Raw genomic sequence first — 26,051 nt, forward strand, 5'->3', positions numbered from 1 at the left:
GATGGAACTTGGCTTGGGTTCAAGACTCCAGCCCTCAGGTCTGATGCTCCTTTTGGTCCCTTAGGTGGAGGTTGGCAGAGGCTCTGGTGCTGTGGGTGGGAAAAGAGAAGAGACCTGATGGGAGACTTCTTGGCTACCTTGACCTTCACGAGGGCATGGTCCCTGATGCCCTTCTACAGCCTGGGAACAGTTGGTGTTCACTGAGCAGCGGGGCCCTAGTCCTCACTGTCAGCCTTCGGTTCACACTTCATTAACTGCAGTCCTGCTGGAGGCTCAGCCAGATGGGCCTCCTCGCTGCCGTAGCTTTCTGGGGCTGGTTCTGCCATCTATACAACGAAGGCCTTAGACTCAGCCATCCCTGGAGATTCTGCCAACCCCATATACTACAATCACTCTCTATGGGTCCCTCACCCATTTCTCTCAGAACTCAGGTTCCAAGCCCAAGGTCACGTTGTGCACAGGGCTGGAGTCTTGCTCATAACTCATGCTCTTGAATAAATCCTCAGTATTGACCCACTGGAGCAATTTAAAAAATGGGTAGGGTTCTGATGCAGGGTTCTGTTGTGGTAACACAATGGTTGGCATTAGAGGGGTGGGGTAAGTTATTATAGCCACTCAAGACAGGCTCATAAAGACCCAGGAGAGGCACAGATATAGGCCAATTACGGGGTCTTTGTAAGAGAAAGAGGGGAAGAGAGAGAGAGAGAAAGAGAGAGAGAAAATGGTCATGCCAGGACTTCCAGCCACTGCAAATGAACTCCAGACATGTGCGCCCTTGTGCATCTGGCTAACGTGGGTCCTGGGGAGTAGAACCTGGGTCCTTTGGCTTTGCAGACAAACGTCTTAACCACTAAGCCATCCCTCCAGCCCCGATTCTGGGGTCTTTAAGAATGGATAGGCGTTCACCAAAAAAGGACATTCTAGGCAGAAGCATCGGATTTTGTTGTTTGTTTTTGTTATTCCAGGTAGGTTCTCCCTCTATCCCAGACCAACCTGGAATTCATCATGTAATCTCAGGCTGGCCTCGAACTCACAGCGATCCTCCCACCTCTGCCTCTCAAGTGCAGGGATTAAAGGCGTGCGCCACCACGCCCCGCTATTAGAATCACTTTGCCTAAACCAACCCCCTTACAAGGGTTGTCAAGCAGATGGGGCTCTTAGTCACACAGACCCCTCACCTCCTCTTGTCTTTCCTCCACTTCCCCACCCCTTCCCTCTCCCCTCACCCAGATGGAGCAGTGGTATGCATGCTCCAGTTCCCTAACCCCAGCTGGTACTGGGACACGGTGACCAAGATCTGCGTGTTCCTCTTCGCCTTCGTGGTGCCCATCCTCATCATCACCGTGTGCTACGGCCTGATGCTGCTGCGCCTGCGCAGCGTGCGCCTGCTGTCGGGCTCCAAGGAGAAGGACCGCAGCCTGCGGCGCATCACGCGCATGGTACTGGTGGTGGTGGGCGCCTTCGTGGTGTGCTGGGCGCCCATCCACATCTTCGTCATCGTCTGGACGCTGGTGGACATCGACCGGCGCGACCCGCTCGTGGTGGCCGCGCTGCACCTGTGCATCGCGCTGGGCTACGCCAACAGCAGCCTCAACCCCGTGCTCTACGCCTTCCTGGACGAGAACTTCAAGCGCTGCTTCCGCCAGCTCTGCCGCGCGCCCTGCGGCCGCCCCGAGCCCGGCAGCTTCCGCCGCGCGCGCGAAGCCACGGCCCGCGAGCGCGTCTCCGCCTGCACTCCCTCCGACGGCCCTGCTGGGGGCGCTGCGGCCTGAGCGAAGTCGAGGGTCTTGGGCGGGGGCGCGGGGCGTCTGTGCACGGGGCTGGCCTCCCGCTGGCTTCCTGCGGAGGACCTGCGCGGAGGGAGGCTTCTGCCTGGGGAGGATTGGGACGGCCCGAGCTACTGAATCCAGGGAATGGTACTTGTGGCTGAACACTGGACCCCTGAAGGCCTCTCCAGTGGGGCGCAGCCTCAGGCTTGGGACCTACGTTCTCCAGTGCTTTTGGGCACTGGGGTCCAGTCTAAGACCTGAGGACTCGGGACGATCAGTGGTGGGGATGGCGGCTTGAGAATCAAGCTGCAAGTGTGGGCCTCCGTGGTGCGAGGCACGTGGGCAGCCAGACCTTCGCAGCTTAAGATTTAGTCACCAGACAATAAGGGCCCCTCTGTGGCAGGGGCATGGAGCCCCAACTTTGGAAGAGTCCCGGTTCTCGCTAAGTTACAGCAAAGGGGCGGGACTCACTGAGGTCTATGTCCAACTTGACTTCTTATCAAAGGAATGTTAGCGGGGCCTGGTGGCCCAGCCACTGGGGAGGCTGAGGCAAGAGGCTGGCGTGCTTGGACTACAGAATGAGTTTAAGGCCAGCGTGGGCAACTTTGTGAGTCTCTGTCTCAAAATAGGAAGTAAAGAGGGCTGGGGATGTGGTTCAGTGCAAGGGTGCTTATCTAGCATGTGTGAAGCCCTGGGTTCCATCTGGGAAAAACATAGAGAACATTGATTTCCTTGGGACATGAATGTCTCTGCATTGAATAGTGTCAACAACCCTGCGTCCCTATGGTGCTGGGGGCAAGTCAGTGGGGCAGAGTCAGTGGCTCCAAGATAGAGGAGTGGAATAGGGCCTGTGTTGCCTAGGGTCCCCAGAATGGAGTTCTAATAGGGGCCCTGAGGCTCAAGAAGGAATGAGAAGATTCCAGAGCTCCAAAACTCTAGCTGTAACGAACCTCTGTATCAAAGGGTGGAGGTGGGTGGGCTAAGATGAGGGCTGGGGTTCTGTGTACATGTTAGCTCCTAAAGGTGAGGGCACATGCTTTTGAGGGTCCCCAGAGTTCCGGTGTATGCGGTCAGTACTGAATCCCAAAGGCCCACCCAATGCGAGGCTCAGGCATAGTGCCTTGTACTGGGTGGGGATTATCAGAAGTACCAGTGTAGGCTCTTAGTAAGAATCTGAAATAAACCCCGTCCCCTTCTCCCAGCATCTGGCCGCCCACCTTGTGTCCGGTGTCAGTGCCAATCAGGAACTGGAGCTGTCCATGTAAGGGGCCTGCCTTTGAAGGGGAGGAAGGCCTCTACAAGTCACTGCAATGCTGCCGTGGCCCTGTGTCCCCTGTCCCTACGCTCCCAGGCCCCCCGCCTGCTCCAGCTGCCCCTCTCTAGCTGCTAAGAGTGTGCCCATCCAGACTCGAGTATAGGAACCTACCCAGGCACTCCAGATCTTTGCTTTACCCATTGCCAGTGTCCTTGTTCCCCTAACCCTGCCCCCCACTGCCTCAGCACTGCTCCCTTGACTCCCTATTGAAGCAGCCTGCTGACATCCTTGTAAAAACAAATTTAAATTTCTTCCCTTTTTGGGACAGAGAGAAATTGATGTCTTTGTCTCAAACAAAAAAGAAAAAAAAAGAAAAAGAAAAGAGAGACGATACACCTCTTTACCCTTTGACAGCCATTTCTTTGGAATAGAAACTGGGAGGCTGTCACTCCATTAGGACTGAACCAGCCTTCAGGGGGTTGGGGGCTAGCATTAACCCCCCCCCCCAGTGGGTAAAGCACTGTCCCCTTCTCAGAGTAAAGTCTCTTAAAAACTCTAGACCTGGGGATATTCCTCCAGGAAATGACTCCCCTGGGACCTGGGATGTGGTATGCTGCTGGTCACTACAGAGACCTGCCCTGTTCAGCCATCCACCTAAATAATTCTCACCACCCACCCAGATGGACGCTGTAACCATAGAGATTTTTGTTTGAATGTGGTCATCAAGGCAGGGAGCAGTGTTAGACATCCATTATGTGGAATCTTCGCACTAATTTTCTTTCTTTTTTTCACTTTGGTTTTCGAGGTAGGGTCTCACTCTAGCCCAGGCTGACCTGGAATTCACTATGTCTTCTCAGAGTGGCCTTCAGCTCACAGTGATCCTCCTACCTCTGCCTCTGGAATGCTGGGATTAAAGTTGTGCACCACCATACCTGGCTTAATTTTTTTTTTTTTTTTTTGAGAGAGAAAGAGGCAGATAGAGAATGGTCACGCCAGAGTCTCCATCCGCTGCAAACAAACTCCAGGCACATGTGCCAGCTTGTGCATCTGGCTTACATGGGTCCTGGGGAATCGAACCTGGGTCCTTTGGCTTTGCAGGCAAGTGTCTTAACTATTTTTTATTATATGTTTTTTTATTAATCAATAATTAAACAAGTAATCAGGGCAGACTCCTGAAGCAGGTGACACTGGAGCCAGGGTGGTGTATTTTTCTTGCAAGGAGTGTGGCCCCTTTGTCTCTGCCTGGGACAAGTATGTTTTAGAACTATCCTAACCCCGCTCACTTCCATCTCCTGTGGGTATGACAGCTTGCTGCTTTTTAAAAAATATTTTATTTTATTTATTTGACAGAGAAAGAGGAGAGAGAGAGAAGAGAGAGGGAGGGAGGGAGGGAGAGAGGAGACACACAAGGGCCTCCAGCCACTGCAAATGAACTCCAGATGTGTGAACCCCATTGTGCATCTGGCTTACATGGGTCCTGGGGAATCGAACCAGGGTCCTTTGGCTTTGCAGGCAAATAGCTTGCTGCCTTTTTTCCTGTGCTTTTTGTTTTTAAGTTTGATTTACTTGGCAGGAGGTGTGGGCATTGGTGCCATGGTATGTGTGTGGATATCAGAGAACAACTTTCAGGTTGGTCCTCACTTTCTGTTTGTGTGTGTTTTATAGGTATATAGGTGCATGTGCGCCACTGAGTATATGTGGTGGTCAGAGGACAGCCTTGGGGTGTTAGTCCTCTCCTTCCACCTCGTTTGAGACAGGATCCCTCTTGTTTGCTGCTGGGAAGGACAGATGAGCTGGCACACAGGCTTTGGGATTCTCCTGACTCTACCTCCCATTGGTGAAGCCACTTTGCATCCAGTGCTATGGTTAGGGTTGGCAGGCTTGCAGAGCCTTAAACCATCTTCCTAGCCCCCATTTATTTTTGTGAGACAGAGCCCAGGCTGGCTTTAAACTCACTGTGCAGCCAAGGATGACCTTACCTTAACCTTTTTTTTTTTTTTTTTTTGGTTTTTCGAGGTAGGGTCTCACTCTAGCCCAGGCTGACCTGGAATTCACTATGGAGTCTCAGGGTGGCCTCGAACTCACGGCAATCCTCCTACCTCTGCCTCCCGAGTGCTGGGATTAAAGGCGTGCGCCACCACGCCCGGCTCTTAACCTTTTTTTTTTTTAATGAGAAAGAAAGAGAATGAATTGGCATGCCAGGGCCTCCAGCCACTGCAATTGAACTCCAGATATGTGTGCCATATTGTGCACAAGTGTAACCTTGTACGTTTGCATCACCTTGTGTGTCTGGCTTGCACAAGACCTGGAGAGTCTAGCATCTAACATGGGTCTTTAGGCTTGGCAAGTTAAGTGCTTTAACTGCTAAGCCATCTCTCCAGCCCCTTAATCTCTTTCTTTTTTCTTTTTTTTGGGGGGGGGGTTCAAGGTAGGGTCTCACTGTAGCCCAGGCTGACCTATAATTCACAGTTTAGTATCAGGGTGGCCTCTAATTTACTGCAGTCCTCCTACCTCTGCTTCCCAAATGCTGGGGTTAAAGGTGTGCACCACCACGCCTTGCCTAACCTATTTCTTGATCTTCATGCCTCTGCACCACCATGCTCACTGAGATCAGGCTGCTTTTTATCCCTTATTATTATTATTTTTTGGTTTTTTTTAAATATTTATTTATTTATTTGAGAGCGACAGACACAGAGAGAAAGACAGATAGAGGGAGAGAGAGAGAATGGGCGCGCCAGGGCTTCCAGCCTCTGCAAACGAACTCCAGATGCGTGCGCCCCCTTGTGCATCTGGCTAACGTGGGACCTGGGGAACCGAGCCTCGAACCGGGGTCCTTAGGCTTCACAGGCCAGCGCTTAACCGCTAAGCCATCTCTCCAGCCCTATTTTTTGGTTTTTAAGATAGAGTTTCACACTAGCCCAGACTGACCTGGAATTCACTATCAGGGTGGTCTCAAACTCATGGCGATTCTCCTACCTTTGCCTCCAGAGTGTTTGGGATTAAAGGCGTGTGCCACCATGCCTGGCTCTTTTTATCCCTTCTGATATAGATGTTTGTCCTAGGGTCAGCTGGGGTGGCACAGACCAGGGCTACACCATACATATTGAAGGTCATGCAAATATATTGAAATCCACTTCCTACCTGGCTATTCACTGTGGATACCGTGACGCAGAAATGAGTTAGACATGTCCCCCTGACCTGAAAAAGCTTTAGTCAGGGCTGGAGAGATGGCTTAGTGGTTAAGGTACTTGCCTGCAAAGCCGAAGGACCCAGGTTCGATTCCCCAGGACCCATGTAATCCAGAGGTACAAGGTGGCTCATGTGTCTGGAATTCATTTGCAGGGCCTGAAGGCCCTGTTGTTCCCATTCTCTCCCTATCTGCCTCTTTCTTTCTTTTTCCTTCCTTCCTTCTTTCTTTCTTCCTTTCATCTTTCAAATAAATAAAAAATCAATTAAATTATTTTTAAAAATTAAAGAAAAAGCTTTAGCCAATTCTGGGAGATAAATCATAAACACACAATTTCATCTCATGTACTGTGAGAGGGAGCCCCAGGGAGTATGTCCCAGGAAAGTGCTTTTTCTAGCTTTGAACTAAAAACATGTTTGCAGCAAGTCTATAAAAGGTGGGAGGGTCCGAGGGCTTTAAAGGGTCACTGAGAGGAGAGAACTGTGCATTCAAAAGCATGGGTATGTTTAAGTTGCATGCGAGAGTCCTGAGCAGTGGGGCACAGGGCTCCCCTGAGTCAGTCAGGCCAGTCCTCACTTCTATTTCTGTATAGGTGTGTGCACACGCGTGCCACTGTGTACGTATTAAAGTCAAAGGACAACCTGTGGGTGTTGAACCTCTCCTTCCACCTTGTTTGAGACAGGATCTCTTGCTTGCCCCTTGTATTCAATGACAAGTGCTTTCTTTTCTTAGGGATACAGCTGACCAAGAGTACCAGTATTTTATGTTTATTTATTGGTTTATTTGTTTGAGCGCGCGCGAGAGAATGGGCGCGCCAGGGCCTCTAGCCACTGCAAACAAACTCCAGATGCATGTGCCACCATGTGTATCTGGCTTTACGTGGGTACTGGGGAAGCAAACCTGGGTCCTTAGGCTTTATTTTTGCAGGCAAGCGCCTTAACTGGTAATCTAATCTCTCCAGGACAAGTGTTTTTATGCAAATTAACGCAACAGACCCTCTTGACATGCTAGTGGGGAAAGTAGCAGTATCCCCATTTTAGATGAGAAAGCTGAGGCTCACAGAAGTCAAGCCACTTGCCACTGGGTCACAGAACTTGTCAGGAATGACAGAACTCAGGCCAGGACAATTTCAGAGAAAATTTCAAGGTCCAAGTTTGCTGTGAATTCCAGGCATCATTAAAACAGGCAGACATTAGTAACTGGAATCTTGGGATGAGGTTTTTGAAAACTTAACAAAACAGAAAAAAATCTGAAGGAAAAGGGCAAATTTCTATGAACTTTTGTTCCTCTTGAAGCTCTCCAAATCTTTGCCTTTCAAAATGTACTGTGCACAATGCATGTTTAAAGCTCCAAATTGACAGTGTAATTCTAGATTATCACAGGGTTCTGAAAACTGCGAAGTAGGTCTCTTTCCCCCAAAATTTCCATTCCTTTTTTTCTTCAGGAGGTGGGAGGGAAGCTTTTGCCCCTGGTTTAAAAATGTCCTACAGTTGTTTTTTTTTTAACTTCTCCTTGATGTCAGAAAAGTCATGGGGGAAAACTAGAATCTGATCTTAGCTTTCTCATCTACACAGTGGACTTTCATGCAGTGGCTGTGAGAATTTAATTTTATTTAATTAGGTAATGTATCTAATGTCACTTGGGAAGCTCTGAGCACAAGGGGAGTAGCTGTGGGTAAAAAGCAAAACTGGAGCTCAAGGTCAGAGCTAGAGACCTACAGGGAAATGCGGTTGGGATTTCAGGGGTGCAGTGACCCAGAATGGGAATCCCCCTGCTTCCCCCTGAAACTGATGAAGCTGCAGGAGGAGGAAGGGAAGAGTGTGTTGCCATGGAAACTGGAGGAGGAGGGTGTTCCCAGGAGGAGGGAGTGATGGATGTCAAGTATCATACAGAGAATGGGGGGGGGGCAGGAAGGGCAGAAGGGTGATGGGAGTAAACCAGAAGCCTCAAGTTCAGTTTCCTACATGGCCTGCTAAGCTCCCAAGTGTGGATGTGAAAGCTCGGAAGTTAAGTGGCTGCGTGAAGCAGGCAAGGAATTTGCCCCCTCAGCTTCTGTTTCCTCTTAAACCTGAGACAAGGATGGGTCAGCCTCCAATACGGATGTGCTGGTGTCTAGTAAGATTCTTGGTCACTCGCTAACAGTTTGGTCATCCGCAGTTTGCTTCACTCCCACGAGCCCTTTCTGAAAGCTTAGGTATTGCAAGCCAAGTGCCTACTCAACTACCGAGCACGTAGTAGGCCCCCAATATGGGCTTCCTTAGGTGGCTGTAGTTGATTGTAATTGAAGAGGTTTACTTAAGTTGGAGTTTGAAATGCCTCTCACATTGGAGGAGCTGGTGCAGCAAGAGCCAAGCTGGGCCCCCGCTAGGCCTCTCAACCCAAAGACCCACGCTGAGGAGTTGGCTCAGTGGGCCAAGCACTTGTCATGAAGGCCCGAGGACCCGAGTTCAGATATCCAGAGCCCACGTGGTAGTATGTGCTTGTCTTCCCAGTACTGGGGAGGTGAAGACTAAATCTCTGTGGCTAACTGGTTGGCTAGTCTAGCAGAAGTGGCGAGCTCTAGGTTCAGTGGGAGATCCTGTCTCAAAGAATAAGGCGGAGAGTTACTGAGAAAGACACCCAGTGTTAACTTCTGGCCCCCACACAAACACATGGAACTTACACAGACATGTGCCCCCCCCCCACAAACACATGGCACTTATACACACATGTGCCCCCCCCACATGAACATGCATACACATGCAATAAAAACCTTAAATAGCCAGGTGTGGTGGCACACAACTTTAATTCCAATACTAGGGAGGCAGAGATAGGAGAATCACTGTTTGAGGCCAGCCTAAGACTACATACTGAATTCCAGATCAGCCTGGCCTAGAGTGAGAACTTACCTTGAAAAACAAAACAACAACAACAAAACAAGTAAAACAGACTAGGCCCCCTGTTGATAACCGAAACACATTCTGAATCTAGAGCAGATCTGGACAAAACCAGTTCTGATGACTCTGAAGAGTCTATAGACAGTAGTGACCCTTCTGCTAGGATTTGGCCCTACTGCTCAAAATACCCCTAAAACACAGTTTTCTTCCTTCTTTCCTTCCTTCTTTCCCTCTCTTCCCCTCCCCTTCCCTCCTGTCCCTTCCCTTCCCATCCTTTTCCTTTCCCTCCCCTTCCCTTCCCTCCCCTCCCCTCCCCTCCCCTCTTCTCCCCTCCCTCCCTTCCCCTCCCCTCCCCTTCCCTTTCCTTCCTCCTTCCATGCCTTTCTTCCTTTCCTTTTTGAGTTCTTGCTCTTTTTCATTGTTGTTTTTGAGGTAGAGTTTCACTCTAGCTGAGGCTGACCTGGAATTTACTATGTAGTCTCAGGGTGGTCTCGAATTCATGGCGATGCTCCTACCTCTGCCTCCCAAGTGCTGGGATTAAAGGCATGTGCCACCATGCCTGGCTTCTTGCTATTTTTTTAAATGTATTTATTATTTATGAGAGAGAGAGAATGGGTGCACCAGGGCCTCTAGCCACTGCAAATGAACTCCAGATGCATTCGCCACCATGTGGCATCTGGCTTACATGGGATCTGGGGGTCTGGAGAGATAGCTTAGCAGTTAAGACAAAATTTGCATGCAAAGCCAAAGGACCCAAGTTCAATTCCCCAGTTCCCATGAAAGCCAGATGCACAAAGTGGCACATGCATCTGGAGTTTATTTGCAGAGCTGGAGGCCCTGGTGTACCCATTCTCTCTATCTACCTTTTTCTCCCCCCCTCCAAATAAATAAAAATAATAAAATAAAATATGTATATACATGGGAGCTGGGGAATTGAACCTGGGTCCTTAGGCTTCACAGGCAAGCACCTTAACCACTAAGCTGTCTCTCCAGCCATTTCTTGCTGATTTTGAGACAGGGTCTCAGAAAGGCTGGTATCAAACTTACTAGGATGACTTCAAGGTCTGAGCCTTCTGTTTCCACCTCCCAAGTGCTGGGATTACAGGTGTGCATCACCACACCCGGCTCTCATCATTTGTTTATGCATTGTTTATTCCTTTGTTTTGCTCCTGGGCACTAGGCAGGTAGTGCTCATTTCTGGGAGGAGTGATGGAGGACAATCAGGACCTGGTCCTCACCCTGAACTTGCAGATAGGGATCAGGAGACCAGCATGGTAGTTTTGAGGCTCTGACTACAGGCAGCTTGAAGACTCAAGGTGGAGCTGACAGACTGGTGAGAATCTTCAGGATGGGCACAGCGAAGCTGTGGTGGGCCTGGAAGGTTGCTCAGCTGGGGTCTAGTCCCAGTACCACCACCAGGGAGAGCCTTGGTGCCCAGCTCTTGCTCTTAGTGTCTTCACACCCAGCTCTGAGAGGTGGTTGTGATGCTGACACGTAGCTGGTGACAGGCACCACTTACTTGCACCTAGTTGCACAGAGAAACTCGGCATGGTCCTGACGAGGAACCAGGCTCAGGGAAAGGAATGGCTGACCAAGGCCACACAACTTGTTCATGGTTGGCCCAGAGAAGAGTCATCTTAGGTCTGCCAGCTCCATTCCTTTGCTTTCCTCCCTTGGCCTCCCAAGTGAAAACTCAGAGGGCCCTGGGGAGACTCACCCGGCACACAGAGGCCACAGAGACAGTGTTCCCTCAGCCGGAGTCTGCCTCGTCACCTTGGTGGCCCATGTGAGCCTCCTGAAGAACTGCTGTGACACTGTCATGCCTTTTCCCATCTGTCCCTCCCTGCCTTGAAGACCTGCTTGCTCTACAACATTTTGGTTGCCTGTCATGTCTTTGTTGTGTGACCTTGGGCCAAACAAACACTTCAATCTGAGTCCATTGCCTCAATCAGGGATGACAGCTGAACTGGTGGCTGGGTATGGAAATGCAAGTTTGTCATTCCAGCATACAGGGAGTTGAGGCCAGAGGATCTCATGTGTGAGGACAGCTGGGCTGCAAGGAGAGACAATGTCTCAAAAAACAAATTGTGGGGCTGGAGAGATGGCTTAGTGGTTACGGTGCTTATTTGCAAAGCCTAAGGACCCAGGTTCGATTCCCCAATACCCACATAAGCCAGATGCACAAGGTGGCATATGTGTCTGGAGTTTGTTTGCAGTGACTGGAGGCTTTGGTGTGCCCATTCTCTCTCTCTCTCTCTCTCTCTCTCTCTCTTTCTCACTCTCCCTCACAAATAAATTAATTAAAAAAAAAACATTGTGGAAGTTCATGCTGGTAACCCCAGAACTTGGGATGCCAAGGCAGGAGGATTGCCATGCATTTGAGGCCAGCCCGGGCTACAGAGTGAGACCTTGTCTCAAACAATAACTATCAAAATAAAACAAGGGCCAGGCATGGTGGCGCACGCCTTTAATCCCAGCACTTGGGAGGCAGAGGTAGGAGAATTGCCATGAATTTGAGGCCACCCTGAGACTACATAGTGAAGTCCATGTTAGCCTGGGCTAGAGAAAAACTCTACCTGGAAAAAACAAAAATAAGAAAATAAAACAAGGACAGGAGAGATGGCTCAACAGTTAAGGCTCATGTATGCAAAGCCTGATGGCCTGAGATTAATTCCCCAGTACCCATGTAAGCCAGATGCACATGGTGGCACATGCATCTGGACTTCATTTGCAGTGGCTAGAGGCCCTGGTACACCTATACTTTCTCTCATCTTTCTTCTTGTAAGCAAATAAATATTAGGAAAAATGAAACAAGTTTATATGGCAAGAATTGAGATTTAGAAAGAGGTTGTGAGGGCTGTGGAGATGGCTCAGCAGGTAAGAGCACTTGCTGTGTAAGCATAGGAACCCAAGTTTGATTTCCAGTCCGTAGTGTATGACTATGCATGCCTATAACCCCCGCACCAAGGGGGCAGAGACAGGAAAATCACTGAAGCTCACTAGCCGGCCAATTTAACCAAAAATACTGCATAAGCTTCAGGTTCAGTGAGACATTGACGTGGGGGAAAAAGATAAGAGTGTGATAGAGGAGGAGCCCGAACAGATAGACACGGGGCATGTGCATCTACACACACACATATAGCGCAGGCCCAGCACACACACACACACACACACACACACACACACACACACACACACACACACACAAAGAAGGTGTGAATGAAGGGCCTTGTGTGATATGGTCATGAAAGTTTCCATCACTCTTAAGTGGGACAAACTGGCATGTGGTAGTTACTCTACAGAGTAGGTGAATGACGTCCTGGTGCCCAGTAAATGGAACTTTTTGGTTTCTCATGTTTAGATTATTTATACATTATGCTCCTCCCCTTCACTCTGGTTGTTATTGTTCTTTTTTTATTTTTTGGAGGTAGGGTCTTGCTGTAGCCCATGCTGACTTGGAATTCACTACGTAGTCTCAGGGTGGCAGGATGGCTTCAAACTCACAGTGATCCTCTTACCTCTGCGTCTTAAGTGCTGGGATTAAAAGTGTATACCACCATGCCTGGCTTCTCTTTCTTTCTTTCTCTTTTATTTTTTTCGAGGTAGCGTCTCACTCTGGTTCAGGCTGACCAGGAATTCACTATGTAGTCTCAGGATGGCCTCGAACTCTTGTCGATCCTCCTACCTCCGCCTCCCGAGTGCTGGGATTAAAAGCATGCACCACCACGCCTGGCTCTTTTTTTCATTGTATTGTATTTTTATATTTTTATGTGTGTGTGTGTGTGAGAGAGAGAGAGAGAGAGAGAGAGAGAGGCAGATAACTAGAGGCAGATAGAGAGACAGAGAGAGAATGGGCATGGCAGGGCCTCCAATGGCTGCAAATGAACTCCAGCTGCATGTGACAACTTGTGCATCTGGCTTATGTGGGCCCTGGGGAATAGAACCTGGGTCCTCTGGCTTTGCAGGTAAGCACCTTAACCACTAAGCCATCTCTCCAGCCCTCCTTCTTCTTTTTTATGTGTATCTCTCTGTGTGTGCGCAGATGCATGTGTGTGTGGGTACATGTGTATGTGAGTGCATGTGGAGGCCAGAGGACAACATTGGGTATCCACCTCCTTTAAGACAGGTTTTCTCATTGGTGTAGAATTCACTCATTAGGCTAGACCAGAGAGGCCCAGGGATCCACCTGTCTCTTTCTTCTTGTGCTGGGATTATAGGTTTGCGTCACCACTCCTGTCATTTTACATGGGTACTGGGGATCAAACTAAGGTTCTCATGCTTGTCAGGCAAGCACTTTAACACTGAACTATCTTTTTATTTATTTATTTGGTTTTCGAGGCAGGGTCTCACTCTAGCCCAAGCTGACCTGGAATTTACTATGTAGTCTCAGGTTGTCCTCAAACTCATGACGATCCTCCTACCTCTGCTTCCCAAGTGCTAGGATTAAAGGCGTAAGTGCACCACCACGCTGGATGAGCTGTATCGGCAACTTTATCCCTCCCTCATTTCCTCCCTTCCTCTCTTCTTTCTCTCCTTCTTTCCTTTCTCTCTCTCCTTCTTTCTCTCCTTCTCCTTCCTTCCTTTGTTTCCTTTCTCTCTTTGGCTTTCTTCTGTCCAAGGTCTCTCTACACGTCTCAGGATGGTCTGGAGCTTGGATCCTCCTCCCTCCACCTCAGCAGTGCTGGGGTCACAGGCATGCATCACTGCACCCTGTCCTCCTGGTTCTTAATGCCATGGGTGGCTCTGCAGCAAAGGACTTTCTCTTGTAAGTGTCTCCTTGAGTTCCAGGAGGACCTTCACTGGAAAAGCAGCTTTCAAGAGGATATCTTCTCCCCAGTTCCTAAGAATGAAGGACAGCCTAGAAGAGAAGAGAGGTCCCTGGTGGCCTTGCAGACCTATCCCTGAACAATTAAGCAATTGAGTCATGGGGATGAATCTCTTGGCAGGTATTCATGCGAGTGAACCCATCTGATGGAACTCATCCTCGAAGAATCCCAACCAAGACAGGAGGCGAGGAGTGTGGTTTCAACTCTTGGTCCCCTATTCCAGATGTCTCATCCTCCCTGCCCCTTCCCAGTGGAGGGGCGGAAGTATGAGTTGGGTTCTGAGGCTTCTGCCATCTTAGAGGAGAGCAGAGTTATTTCTCTCATGTTCCTTGAGACCAAAAACAGACATCTGCTAGTAAAACCCACAGTATATTTGTCCAAAGATGGGAAAGTATTTGTGAGTTGGGGGTGGGGGTGATGATTGTAATTGGGGAGTGAGGGAGGCAGGTGTGGTACCCACGAAGGCTGCCTCACACACCTGGCTTTTGGCCCTTCCCAGATCCCATCCTAGTACCAAGACTCAACCTTTTGTTTTCCAAATAAAGGGAGCACTGTTCTTGGTAACTGCATCTCTGGTTGTTTCTTTATGTAAAATTAATTTTATTCTATGTACATTGTGTAGGGGTGTCTATATGGGTGGAGGTGAGGTTAGTGGAGCTGTCTGTGTTCCACCTTCTTTAAGACAAAGGTCTCTGGGTCTCTTGCTGCTGCAAATGAGTCTGACTCCCAGTTTAGGATTGTTCTGACACTACCTCCCATTGTCATAGGCTTTGGTCTCACAGACTTGTGCCACTTTGGCATTGATCACTTTGGATCAGACTTTATGTGAGTGCTGGGGAATTGAACTGGGCTGGCAGGCTTTGCAAGGAAGCACCTCTGACCTTTGAGTCATCTCCTAGGCCCTCTAGTTCTTTCTTTCTTTCTTTCTTTCTTTCTTTCTTTCTTTCTTTCTTTCTTTCTTTCTTTCTTTCTTTCTTCCTTTTTTTGTTTTTTTGAGGAAGAGTCTCACTCTAGCTCAAGCTGACCTGAAATTCACTATGTAGTCTTAGGGTGGACTCGAACTCACGGTGATCCTCCTACCTCTGCCTCCCGAGTGCTGAGATTAAAGGCATGTGCTACCATGCCTGGCTGGTTGTTTCTTTTGTTCCCCTTACTTCATGGTCCCCTAGTGAGTGGATGACAGAGCTGCTAGCCCATGGTGAGGGCAACATTGCCTCAGAGAGATAAGTACAGTCCTTAGGAACCCAGTTGGATGGAGGAGAGACACGAGGGCAGCTGTAGCCTCTCCCTAGCCTGCCTCAGCAGCAGCTGGTTCTGCCTCTCCCCTTCCCTAAGCTCAGTCCCTTCTCTACCCCATCCCCAGGCCCTGTCCAGCCTAAATGCCTACGAGGCTCCTGTTGGCTCCATTTCTCTCTTCCCATCCCCTGCCAATCCTCCAGCGTCTCAGTCACCTGCCCATTGGCCATAGCATCCACTGTGCACTAAAGGCAGTCCTTGGAAACTCCTGCCCCCAAGACAGCTTCTCCAACCCCTTCTTATCTCCCTCAAGTACTTCCGGCCCTGCTGGTTACTAAGTAACTCTGAAAAGGAATCACTTCTTAACCCAGATCTGCCTCTACACCACATGTGACTCACCCTTCAGGACCTGGAACATCCCCGCCTCGCCCTACCCCAGGCTTCCCTTCACCCTGCCCCAACCCTCAGTGAAGACTGCAGGACCAGCAAGCTGCCCCCTGCTCAGAGGCAGACTCTCTTTGGTCAAAGAGATATCAAGACCTCTTAGCTCTTCCAAGAACCAACTCTCACTTAAGACTGGGAAGGATGGATGCTGGGTGTGGTGGCACACGCCTTTAATCCCAGCACTTGGGAGGCAGAGGTAGGAGGATCACCGTGAGTTTGGCGCCACCCTGAGACTACAGAGTGAATGCCAGGTCAGCCTGGACTAGAATGAAACCCTACCTCCAAAAACAAACAAACAAGACTGGGAAGGATGGCTCTGAAGGTGTGTGTTTGCATAGTATGTACAAGAACAGCTAGATGTTTGTGCAAGTATGTGTGTGGTGATTTTTTTGAATTTGAATTTGAATTTATTTATTAGAGACAGAGAGAGGGAGAGAGGGAGAATGAGTGTGCCTGGGCCTCTAGTGACTGCAAATGGACTCCAGATCATGTGCCACTATGTGCATCTAGCTTACGTGGGACCTGGAAAATTGAACCTAGGTCTTTAGGCTTTGCAGGCAAGTGCCTTAACCACTAAGCCATCTCTTCAGCTCAGTTTTTAAATCTTTATTTACTTATTTATTTTAGAGCGTGAGAGAGGCATGGGGGGGCAAGATGTAGCGAGAATGGGCACACCAGGGCCTCCAGCTTCTGCAAACAAACTCCAGATGCATGTGCCACCATATGCTTCTGGTGTATGTGGGTGCTGGGAAGTTGAACCTGGGTCCTTTGGCTTTGTAGGCAAGCACCTTAACCACTAAGCCATCTCTCCAGCAAGATTTTTTTTAATTTAATTTATTTATTTTGAGAGAGAGAAAGGCAAATAGAGAGAATGGGCATGCCAGGGCTTCTAGATGAATGTTCCCCCTTGTTCATCTGGCTTATGAGGGTCTTGGAGAATTGAAACTGGGTTCTTAGCCTTTCCAGGCAAACACCTTAACTGCTAAGCCATCTCTCCAACCTGATGTTTTTGTTTTTTTTTTAAATCTTTTATTTATTTTTTGAGGCAAGTCCTATGGACTGGCCTTTGTGTATGTGTGTGTGTGTATGTGAGAGAGAGAGAGGGAGAGAGAGAGAGAGAGGGAAAAGGAGAGAATTGGCACGACAGGGCATCCAACCACTGTAATCAAGCTCCAGACACATGTGCCAGCCACCTTGTGTGCATGTGTGACCTTGTGCACTGGCATCCCCTTGTGCATCTGGCTCATGTGGGACCTGGAGAATCCAACATGGGTCCTTAGGCTTCACAGGCAAGCATCTTAACCTCTAAGCCATCTCTCCAGCCCAGACTTTTTTTTTAACTTTACCTTTGTGTGCTCTGAGAAACATCATGTGTGTACGATCACTCTGGGTCTCACTTTCTCTTTTGTAGCATAGGATGAACAGTTATGTCAGGTCAGCCTGGGCTAGAGATTCCACCTTGAAAAAAACAAAACTAACTAACTAAAATAAAAGCTATGATAGCCTGGACTCTGCTGCAGACCCAGTGAGACAGCAGCTATGCATGGTAACTGGGGTGCATTGTTGTTAATGGGGAAACACACTGCCTTTAACCTTCATTAGCCCCCAGATAACCTCTCAGGCCCCCTCAGAATAAGAGATTCTAGAAGTCTGTTTATGTGCAAGGGGAGTGGTATGCTGTGGTCTCTTGTGCCTGCAAATGAATGCCTATTTGGCTTTACATGGGTAGCTGGGGAATTGAACCCAGGGCTGGCAGGCTTTGTAAACAAGCGCCTTTAACCACTTAGCCGTCCCCTCGGTCCTCTAGAGGTCTAAGTTTAAAGTTGCCTGCCTGCATCTTCAGGCTTGGAGGGAGGAAGGGAACTGCAAAGCCCAGCCCAGAGCGGCCAGTTCTCAGACAAGTGGAGCAGGAGAGCAGACTTCTGCGGTGGGCCAACTCCCCTGCCTCTCTAGGGCAGCTGCGCTCCCACAACTGCTGTCAGCCCTGACCAACACCTGCTGTCTCCCAGGAGGCTGAGGGCATCACAGCACATGGGCTCTGCTGCTCTCAAGAGAAAAGGAAAGACCAATGGGAAGGAACATTAGGGCTTGTCTCCCGTTCAGTAACATTTATGGGGTTTCTTGGCCTCCCATTAAAGTCACTTGTGCTTGGGCCAAGTGTGGTGGCATGTGTCTATAATCCCAGCACTCAGGTGGCTGTGGTCAGAGTTCCAAGGCAACCTGGACTGCGTAGTGAGATCATGAAGGGAGCTGGGATGATGGCTCAGTAGTTAAATGCACTTGTGCAGAAGCCTGACTATAGGCGTCAGATCCCCAGAACCTATGTAAAGCTGGGTGCAAGTAACTCACAAGACCGGAATCCCAATGCTCCTCTGACAGTGGGAGGCAGAATCAGGAGAACTCCAAAGTTTACAGGCCAGCTAGTCTGGCATTCACAGTTGCAAAACAAAAAGAGAGACCCCATCTCAAGCAAGGGGGAAGGTGAGGACCAACACTCCAAGAATTGTCTTCTGATCGTCACATGTGTGCATATGCATACACTCACAAAGCCACAGAAAAAGCTGGGCATGGTGGCCCATCCTTGTAATCTCAAACTTCCAGAAACTGAGGTAGTAGGGCTCCCTTGAGTTTGAGGTCAGCCTGGGATAGGTTATCAAGATTTTCAAAAATAAAGTAAGGGCTGGAGAGTTGGCTCAGTGGTTAAAGGTGCTTGCTTGAAAGCCAGATGGTCTGGGTTCAGTTCCTCAGTACCCAAATAAAGCCAGATGTACAAAGTGGAAATGCATCTGGAGTTTGTTTGCAGGGACAAGAGGCCCTGGTGTGTCCATTCTGTCTCTCTCTGTTTGCAGATTAATAAATAAAATATTAGCCAGGCATGGTGGTGCACACCTTTAATCCCAGCACTTGGGAAGCAGAGGTAGGAGGATTGCTGTGAGTTCACGGCCATTCTGAGACTACAGAGTGAATTCCAGGTCAGCCTGGGCTAGAGTGGGACCCTACCTCAAAAAACCTAAAAAAAATAAATAAAGTATTTTCATTTTTAAAATTTATTTTATGAGAGAGAGAGAGAAAGAGAGAATGGGCACACCAAGGCCTTCAACAGCTGCAAATGAACTCCAGATGCATGCGCCACCATGTGCATCTGACTTACGTGGGTTCTGGGGAATCGAACCAAGGTTCTTTGGATTTGCAGGCAAACGCCTTAACCACTATACCATACCTCCAGTTCTAAATAGAATATTTTCAAAAAATTAAAATGGGGGCTAGAGAAATGGCTTAGTGGTTAAGGCGTTTGCCTGCAAAAGCCAAAGGACCCAGGTTTGATTCCCCAGGACCCACGTTAGCCAGATGCACATGGTGGCGCATGCATCTGGAGTTGATTTGCGGTGACTAGAGGCCCTGGCGTGCCCGTTCTCTCTCTGTCGGTCTCTTCTATTTATCTCTCTCTGCTTGCAAATAAATAAAAATTAAAATAGGGATGGAGAGATGGCTTAGTGGTTTAGGTGCTTGCCTGTAACACCTAAGAACTCATGTTCACATTTCCAGGTCTCATACAGCTAGCCGTACAGTGACACAAGTGCACAATGTTGCCCATGAGCACAAGGGGCCACCTGGCACACCTATTCTCTCTCTTCCAAAATAAAAGTTAATAATATTAATTAAATTAACAATAAACATAAAGGGAAGAGAAAGGAAGGGAGGGGGTATTTAATAGAATGGTATTGTATATAAATAAGTAGAAGAATAGATTAATGGGGGTGAAAAGGCCCAAAGTGAGGTAATGGGAAGAGATTGAGTAAAGGAAAGGTGGAGGGAGAGATAATCAAAATCTAAGAGGATATAAATAAATCATATGGAATCCTACTTTTTTGGACAATAGAACACTCAGGAGTCATAGATTGTTGCTAGAAAATTTTCAGTGCCAGGAATGGGATACCTTCCAGTGAGTTGTTGTCCAGGGAGGTCCCTGATGCCCCCAAAACATTATTGGCCATTGCCGAGGCCCTTGGTTTCCCACCAGGAATAGATCGTAAGACCCTTTTGCTGAAGATTTCACATACTTGGGCTGCAAGGTCACTGAGAAATACTGCTGGAACTGAGCTGATAACCTCCTCCATGTAGACCAGCTGACAGAAAGCTGTTAGAAGCCATTCTGCATGCAGTTCAATGGGAGAAAGAGGAAATCACCAGTGAAGATACTCAACAGTGGACACTGCAAGCCTTCTATTTGGCCAGACAGGCCAAATGAGGCAGCGGGTACAATAGTGGCTCGTCTGTCATGGTGGAAACCAGCTGCCCTCTAATTGGATTGGAGGCCCACTCCATGGGAGGGAATACATCCCTGATACTGAAAACTTAAAACAGGGGTAGTCATGAGCCCTAGGGGTGTAACATCTGCTGATGTCTGGATAAATGTATATATTATGCTCATCAAACTGCCCAGTAAGTACCTCTCTTAATGTTCATACCCTTATATTAATGCTATGCTCACTTTTGGAAGAGAAGCTTCTCTTTTCAGATGGCAGTGACCTTGGGACGACACAGAAGGTATCATTGTGCTGGAAAGAAGTGACTGGAGTGCTCAGCACTGCAATATCTCCATCACACCTTCCAAGGCTCAGGGTCTAATGCGAAAGAGATGGTGGAAAGAATGTAAGAGCCAAAGGAAGGGTAGGATTCCTTACAACGTGCTCCCCCCAGATACAAAATGGCCTGGATATCCATGACCTCACAGTGCCTGACACTACCTACACAAGACCATTATAATAGGAGGGAAAGATGATGACATCAAAATAAGAGAGAGACTGATTGAGATGGGGAGGGGATATGATGGAGAATGGAGTTTCAAAGAGGAAAGTGGGGGGATGGAGGGCATTACCATGGGATACTTTTTATAATCATGGAAGTTGTTAATAAAAATTTGAAAAAATAAAAATAAAAAAAATTAAATCTACCCCAAAAAAGAGGGCTGGAGAGGTGGTTTATCAGTTAAGGCTCTTGCCTGCAAAGCCAAAGGACTCAGGTTTGATTCCCCAGGACCCACATAAGCCAGATGCACAGGGTGGCACATGCCTCTGGAGTTCATTTGCAGTGGCTGAAGACCCTGGCACGCCCTTTCTCTGTCATCTATCTCTCTCTCTTTCAAATAAATAAATAAATTAATTAAAATAAAATAAAATAATAAAAACTAAAATAAAAATCAGGTGTGATGGTGCATGACTTTAATCCCAGCTCTCAGAGGCAGAGGTAGGAGGATCACTGAGTTCAAGACCATCCTGAGACCACATGGTGAATTCTAGGTTCTAGGTCAGCCTGGGCTAGAGTGAGACCCCACCCACCTCAAAAAAAAAAAGAAAGAAAGAAAGAAAGAAAGTAAAAAGAAAAGAAAAAAGAAAAAGAGGGCTGGAGAGATGGCTTAGTGATTAAGGTGCTTGCCTGGAAAGCAAAAGGACCTTGGTTCAATTCCCCAGGACAAGGTGGTGCATGCATCGAGAGTTCATTTACAGTGCACGCCCATTCTTTCTCTCTTCCTCTGCCTCGTTCTCCCTCTTAAATAAATAAAAATAAAAAGTTAAAAAAATAAATAAATAAAAGAAAGAGAAAATTTTAGGAGAAGGGAGGAGAAAGAAAGAAAAAAGAAATGCTAACTAGAGAAAGTTGAGAAACCTGCCAGGAGTGGTGGCGCACACCTTTAATCCCAGAACTCTGGAGGGAGAGGCAGGTGGAGCTTTGTGAGTTCAAGGCCACCCTGAAACTAATTCCATGTCATCCTGGGCTAAGCAAGACCCTACATCAAAAAAAAAGAGGGCAAGAAACCTGATAAACATGGAAAAAAATATATCACGTATATTTGTGTGTGTGTGTGTGCGTGTGTGTGTGTGTGTGTGTGTTTTAATCTGGGGGTCCTCCAGGCCACTCCAGAGCCCTCAGTGGCTGTTCCAGGGCCCTAGAGGCACTGCACTGTGGTGGGGTTATCCATGTGCTACAATCACTTGCAAATAGGCCCACCTATTCATAATCTATGTCACACGCACGCGCGCACACACACACACACACACACACACATTGTGTGCACACATGTTCCCCACACACTCCATATTTGGGTAATCCTCTTGGCCCTAAGGTATATATTGCTAATCTGAAAATGCATATTAATGTTCAAAGGACACAATGTATTTTGTATACATGTACGTCACTGGGCAATACTCATGTGTACACCTGTGTTATGAAAGGAATAGCTTGGCTTTAATTTCACAGGCACTGCTGCCACCTACAGGCCACAGCCTGTACTGGCACCCTACACTACACTGTCCTTTCACAGCTCGTTCACATGCCTGGGCTACCTCCTGCCCACTGGAAGCCTCTCCTGAACAAGGAGCATGAATGAGGGAGGACAGTGCCCAGGGTGAAGAGAGGCAGTGAGCACAACTACCAGTGATCATTGATAGCCACCTTCTGTGTGTCCAGCTCTGCTGTCCATTACAACTGTATCATTTGCATTTTATTTATTATTATTATTTTTTTTAATTTTTAAATTTTTATTAACATTTTCCATGATTATAAAAAAAAAATATCCCATGGTAATTCCCTCCCTCCCCCCTGACACTTTCCCCTTTATTTTTAAATGTTTTTAGGCAAGCCTAAAAGATTGGCCTTTTTTTCTTTTAAAGAGAGAGAGAGAAGGAGAGATTTGGTGGGCTAGGGCTTCCAGCCACTGCAATCGAACTCCAGATGCGTGCACCCCCTTGTGCTTATGTCACTTTGTGCATCTGGCTTACATGGGACCAGGAGAGTCAAACATAAGTTGTAAGGAGTCCTACCCTTCCTTTGGCTCTTACATTCTTTCTACCACCTCTTCCACAATGGACCCTGAGCCTTGGAAGGTGTGATAGAGATATTTCAGTGCTGAGCATTCCTCTGTTACTTCTCAGCACCATGGTGCCTTCTGAGTCATCCCAAGGTCACTGCCATCTGAAAAGAGAAGTACCATTCCTATATGGGCATGAATATTAAGAGAAGTGCTTACTGGGCAGTTTGGTGAGCACAGTATATACATTTAGCCAGACACCAGCAGATGTTACAACCCTAGGGCTCATGACTACCTCTGTGGTAGGTTTTCAGTATCAGGGATGTATTCCCTCCCATGGAGTGGGCCTCCAGTCCTATTAGAGAGTGGTTGGTTTCCCCCATAACAAACATGCCACTATTGTACCCATTGGCTCACTTGGCCTGACTGGCCAAACTTAAGGCTTTCAGTGTCCACTGTTGGGTATCTCCACTGGTGATTTTTCTCTCTTCCGTTGAACTGCATGAAGCATAGCTTTTTCTAGCTTTCTAGAAATCTCGATCACAATTTCCAAGGCTCGGGGTCCATTGCAGAAAAGGTGGTGGAAAGAATTTAAGAGCCAAAAGAAGGGTAGGACTCCTAACAACATGCTCCTCCAAAATTGCATGAATATCCATCTGGTCTACATGGAGGAGGTTTTCAGCTCAACTCCAGTAGGATTTCTCAGTGACCTTGCAGCTCAGTTATGTAGTCTTCAGCAATAGGGTCTTACCATCTATTCCTTGTGGGAAACCAAGAGCCTCAGCAATGGCCTGTAGCATTTTGGGGGTAGCAATGACATCCCTGGCCAACAAATCACTAGAAGGTATCCCATCCCTGGCACTGAAAATTTCCTAGTAACAATCTATGGCTTCTGGTTGTTCATTATCAAAAAATGTAGGTTTCCATATGACTTATTCATATCCTCTTAGATTTTGATTAGCTCTCCCTCCACCTTTCCTTTACTCAATCTCTTCCCCTGACCTCATTTAGGCCTTTTTGTACCCTTTAATTTGTTCTTCTACTTAAATATATACAATACCATCCTATTAAGTCACCTCCTCCCTCCCTTTTTATTCCCTTTATATCCCCTTTCTAACTTACTGGCCTCTGCTACTGAGTTTTATTCCAACTCACATTGAAGTCCAATAACTTGTAGATAGGATCCACATATGAAAGAGAACATGTGATATTTGGCTTTGTGAGCATGGCTTACCTCATTAAGTTTAATCCTTTCCAAATCATTCATTTTCCTGAAAATTTCATTTTTCTTTACTGCTGAGTAGAACTCCATTGTATAAATGTGCCACATCTTCATTATCCACTCATCATTTGAGGGACATCTAGGCTGGTTCCATTTCCTAGCTATTGTTAATAGAGTGGCAATAAACATGGTTAAGCAAGTATCTCTAAGGTAGTGAGACAAGTCCTTAGGGTATATGCCTAGGAGTGGTGTAGCTGGGTCATATGATAAATCTATTTTTAGCTGTCTTGGGAGCCTCCACACTGATTTCCACAATGGCTGGGCCAGATTGCATTCAACCAACAGTGTAGAAGGGTTCCTCTTTTTCCACATCCTCACCAGCATTTATTGTCATTTGTTTTCAAGATGGTAGCCATTCTGACAAGCGTGAGATGGAATCTCAGCATAGTTTTAATCTGCATTTCCCTGATGACTAGGATGTAGAACATTATTTTAGATGTTTATATGCCATCTGTATTTCTTCTTTTCAGAACTCTCATGACAGCCTCTTTTGACAGAGCTATGCTAGGAAAAAGAGAAGCAGCAGCCAAGTTGAGAATTTTTGCAAAGGCTTGCAGGAAGCCATGCCAAGCTCAGGTCTCCTCCTCTAGGGGGTCAGGAGACGACCACACACACACAAGGGAGGATGAGGTCAGCCTGGAGGGACTATCTCTCAAGAAGTTCCCCTTCCCTGTGAGCTGTGTGTGTGAATCAATCATGATCTGCCAGTGCTCAGGATATAAGCAATGAACAAGGCAGACAGCAGCCTAGCCCATGTCTTCATTCTAGTGTGGGGCTCCAGATAGGTCCCTTCCTCCCTGCCCCACTCCCAAGGGCTTTGGGGACTCCTTGGATGGAGAGTGGATGAGGATTCAGGTGACTGAGCAGGGCATAATGGTTGGAGCTGGGAAGGGAGGGTTCAGATCCCACCATCCAGTATGGAAGCTGAGCAAAGAGACCTCAGATCTGGAGTCAAGCCGGCTAGGATCTGAATCTAACCTGCTTCTGTGACCGTGGTCTAGTCTCTTGTCCTTGCCAGGCCTCACTTTTCTCATCTGCTAAAACAACGAGCTGGAAAGAACGGATGCAAGTCATGGTTCTTTAGGGGAGCTGATAGAACCCAGGCGGTGGGTGGGATGAGTGAGGAAAGGGGAAGTGGAGGACATAGACTCCTTCACCGCCCATCCCCGCTGCTCACATGCTCTCTGCTTTACTCAGAGCAACCTGCCTCCCTCTGTGCTCTACACTGGGTTTCGGTGGTTAAAAGTTTGATCACCAGGGCTGAAGAGATGGCTCAGCTGTTAAAGGTGCTTGCTTGTAAAGCCTGCCATCCTGGGATTGAGTCCTAAGCACTCACGTAAAGCCAGATGCAAAACATGGTGCAAACATCTGGCTCTCATTTACAGTGCCAAGAAACCCTGAAGTGCCCCCCCACATACACATACATGTAAATAAATAAAATGATAAAAAGAGTTTGATAGCCAGGAATGGGTGGTAAATGCTTGTAGTCTTAGCATTTGGGAGACTGAGGCAGGAGTATCAAAAGTTAGGTCATTCTCTCAGGATTTCACATAAGCCAGATACAAAGGTGAGGCAAGCACAAAGTCACACATGCCCACTAGGTGGCGCAGGCATCTGGAGTTCAAGTATAGTGGCTGAGGCTCTGGCTTGCCAATTCTCTCTCCCACTCTCTCTAAAAAAAAAAAAAGTTAGGTCATTCGAACTTACCTAGCGAGTTCAAAGCCAGGCTGGACTAGATGAGACCTTGTCCCTCCCCCTCAAAAAATTAGGGGGGACTAGGGATATAGCCCAGAGGTTAAAGGCATCTGCTTGCAAGTCTGCTTGCCTGAGTTTAATTCCTCAGCATAGAGCCTAACTCCCTGGGTGCCTCTGACAATGGGAGTTGGAGCCAAGAGAATCTGGAAGCAGCAAGAAAGATTCTGTCTGAAGAAGGTGGAAGGAGAGGAGAAATATCCCGAGGTTGTCCTCTGACCTTCACATGCACACTGTGGCACATCCGTGCCCATACACACATACAAATACATGTGCAAATAAATAATAAACACATTTAAAGCTTTACAACCGCCACTACATGCCTGACTTTTTATTTCTTTTATATGTGTGTGTATAGAGTGTACATGTATGATGTGTGGTATATGCACATGTGTGCTGATGCACGCGCCCCATGTGTAAGGGGAATGTTGGTGTCCTCCTCACTGTGTATTTCTCTCCTGGAGACTGGTCTCTCCTTCAGTGCAGAGCTGCTGCCCACCAACAAGCTCCAGTGATTCTCCAGTCTTTGCTCGCCAATGACCTGGGGTTCATGGCTATGTGCAGCTTTTTAGATGGAATCTGGGGAGTCAAATGTAGTGGTCTCAGGCCTGAGAGG

General features: G+C 47.8%; 1 protein-coding gene across 6 annotated transcripts in view; it reads left to right on the forward strand.

Moving 5' to 3' along the window:
- Positions 1-26,051, forward strand: part of LOC101605199 (delta-type opioid receptor) — a 307,172-nt gene that overhangs the window by 45,357 nt on the left and 235,764 nt on the right. Inside the window, exon 3 of one of the 6 annotated variants that reach the window (XM_012951873.2) lies at positions 1,231-1,772. The exons of the other annotated variants lie outside the window; for them this stretch is intronic. Coding sequence (XP_012807327.2) covers positions 1,231-1,772 — 542 coding nt within the window. Of the gene's footprint in view, positions 1-1,230; positions 1,773-26,051 lie in introns of those variants that run through there. 6 annotated transcript variants of the gene reach the window in all.

The sequence above is a fragment of the Jaculus jaculus genome, chromosome 5, assembly GCF_020740685.1.
Source record: "Jaculus jaculus isolate mJacJac1 chromosome 5, mJacJac1.mat.Y.cur, whole genome shotgun sequence".
In the NCBI taxonomy this organism is placed as follows: Eukaryota; Metazoa; Chordata; class Mammalia; order Rodentia; family Dipodidae; genus Jaculus; species Jaculus jaculus.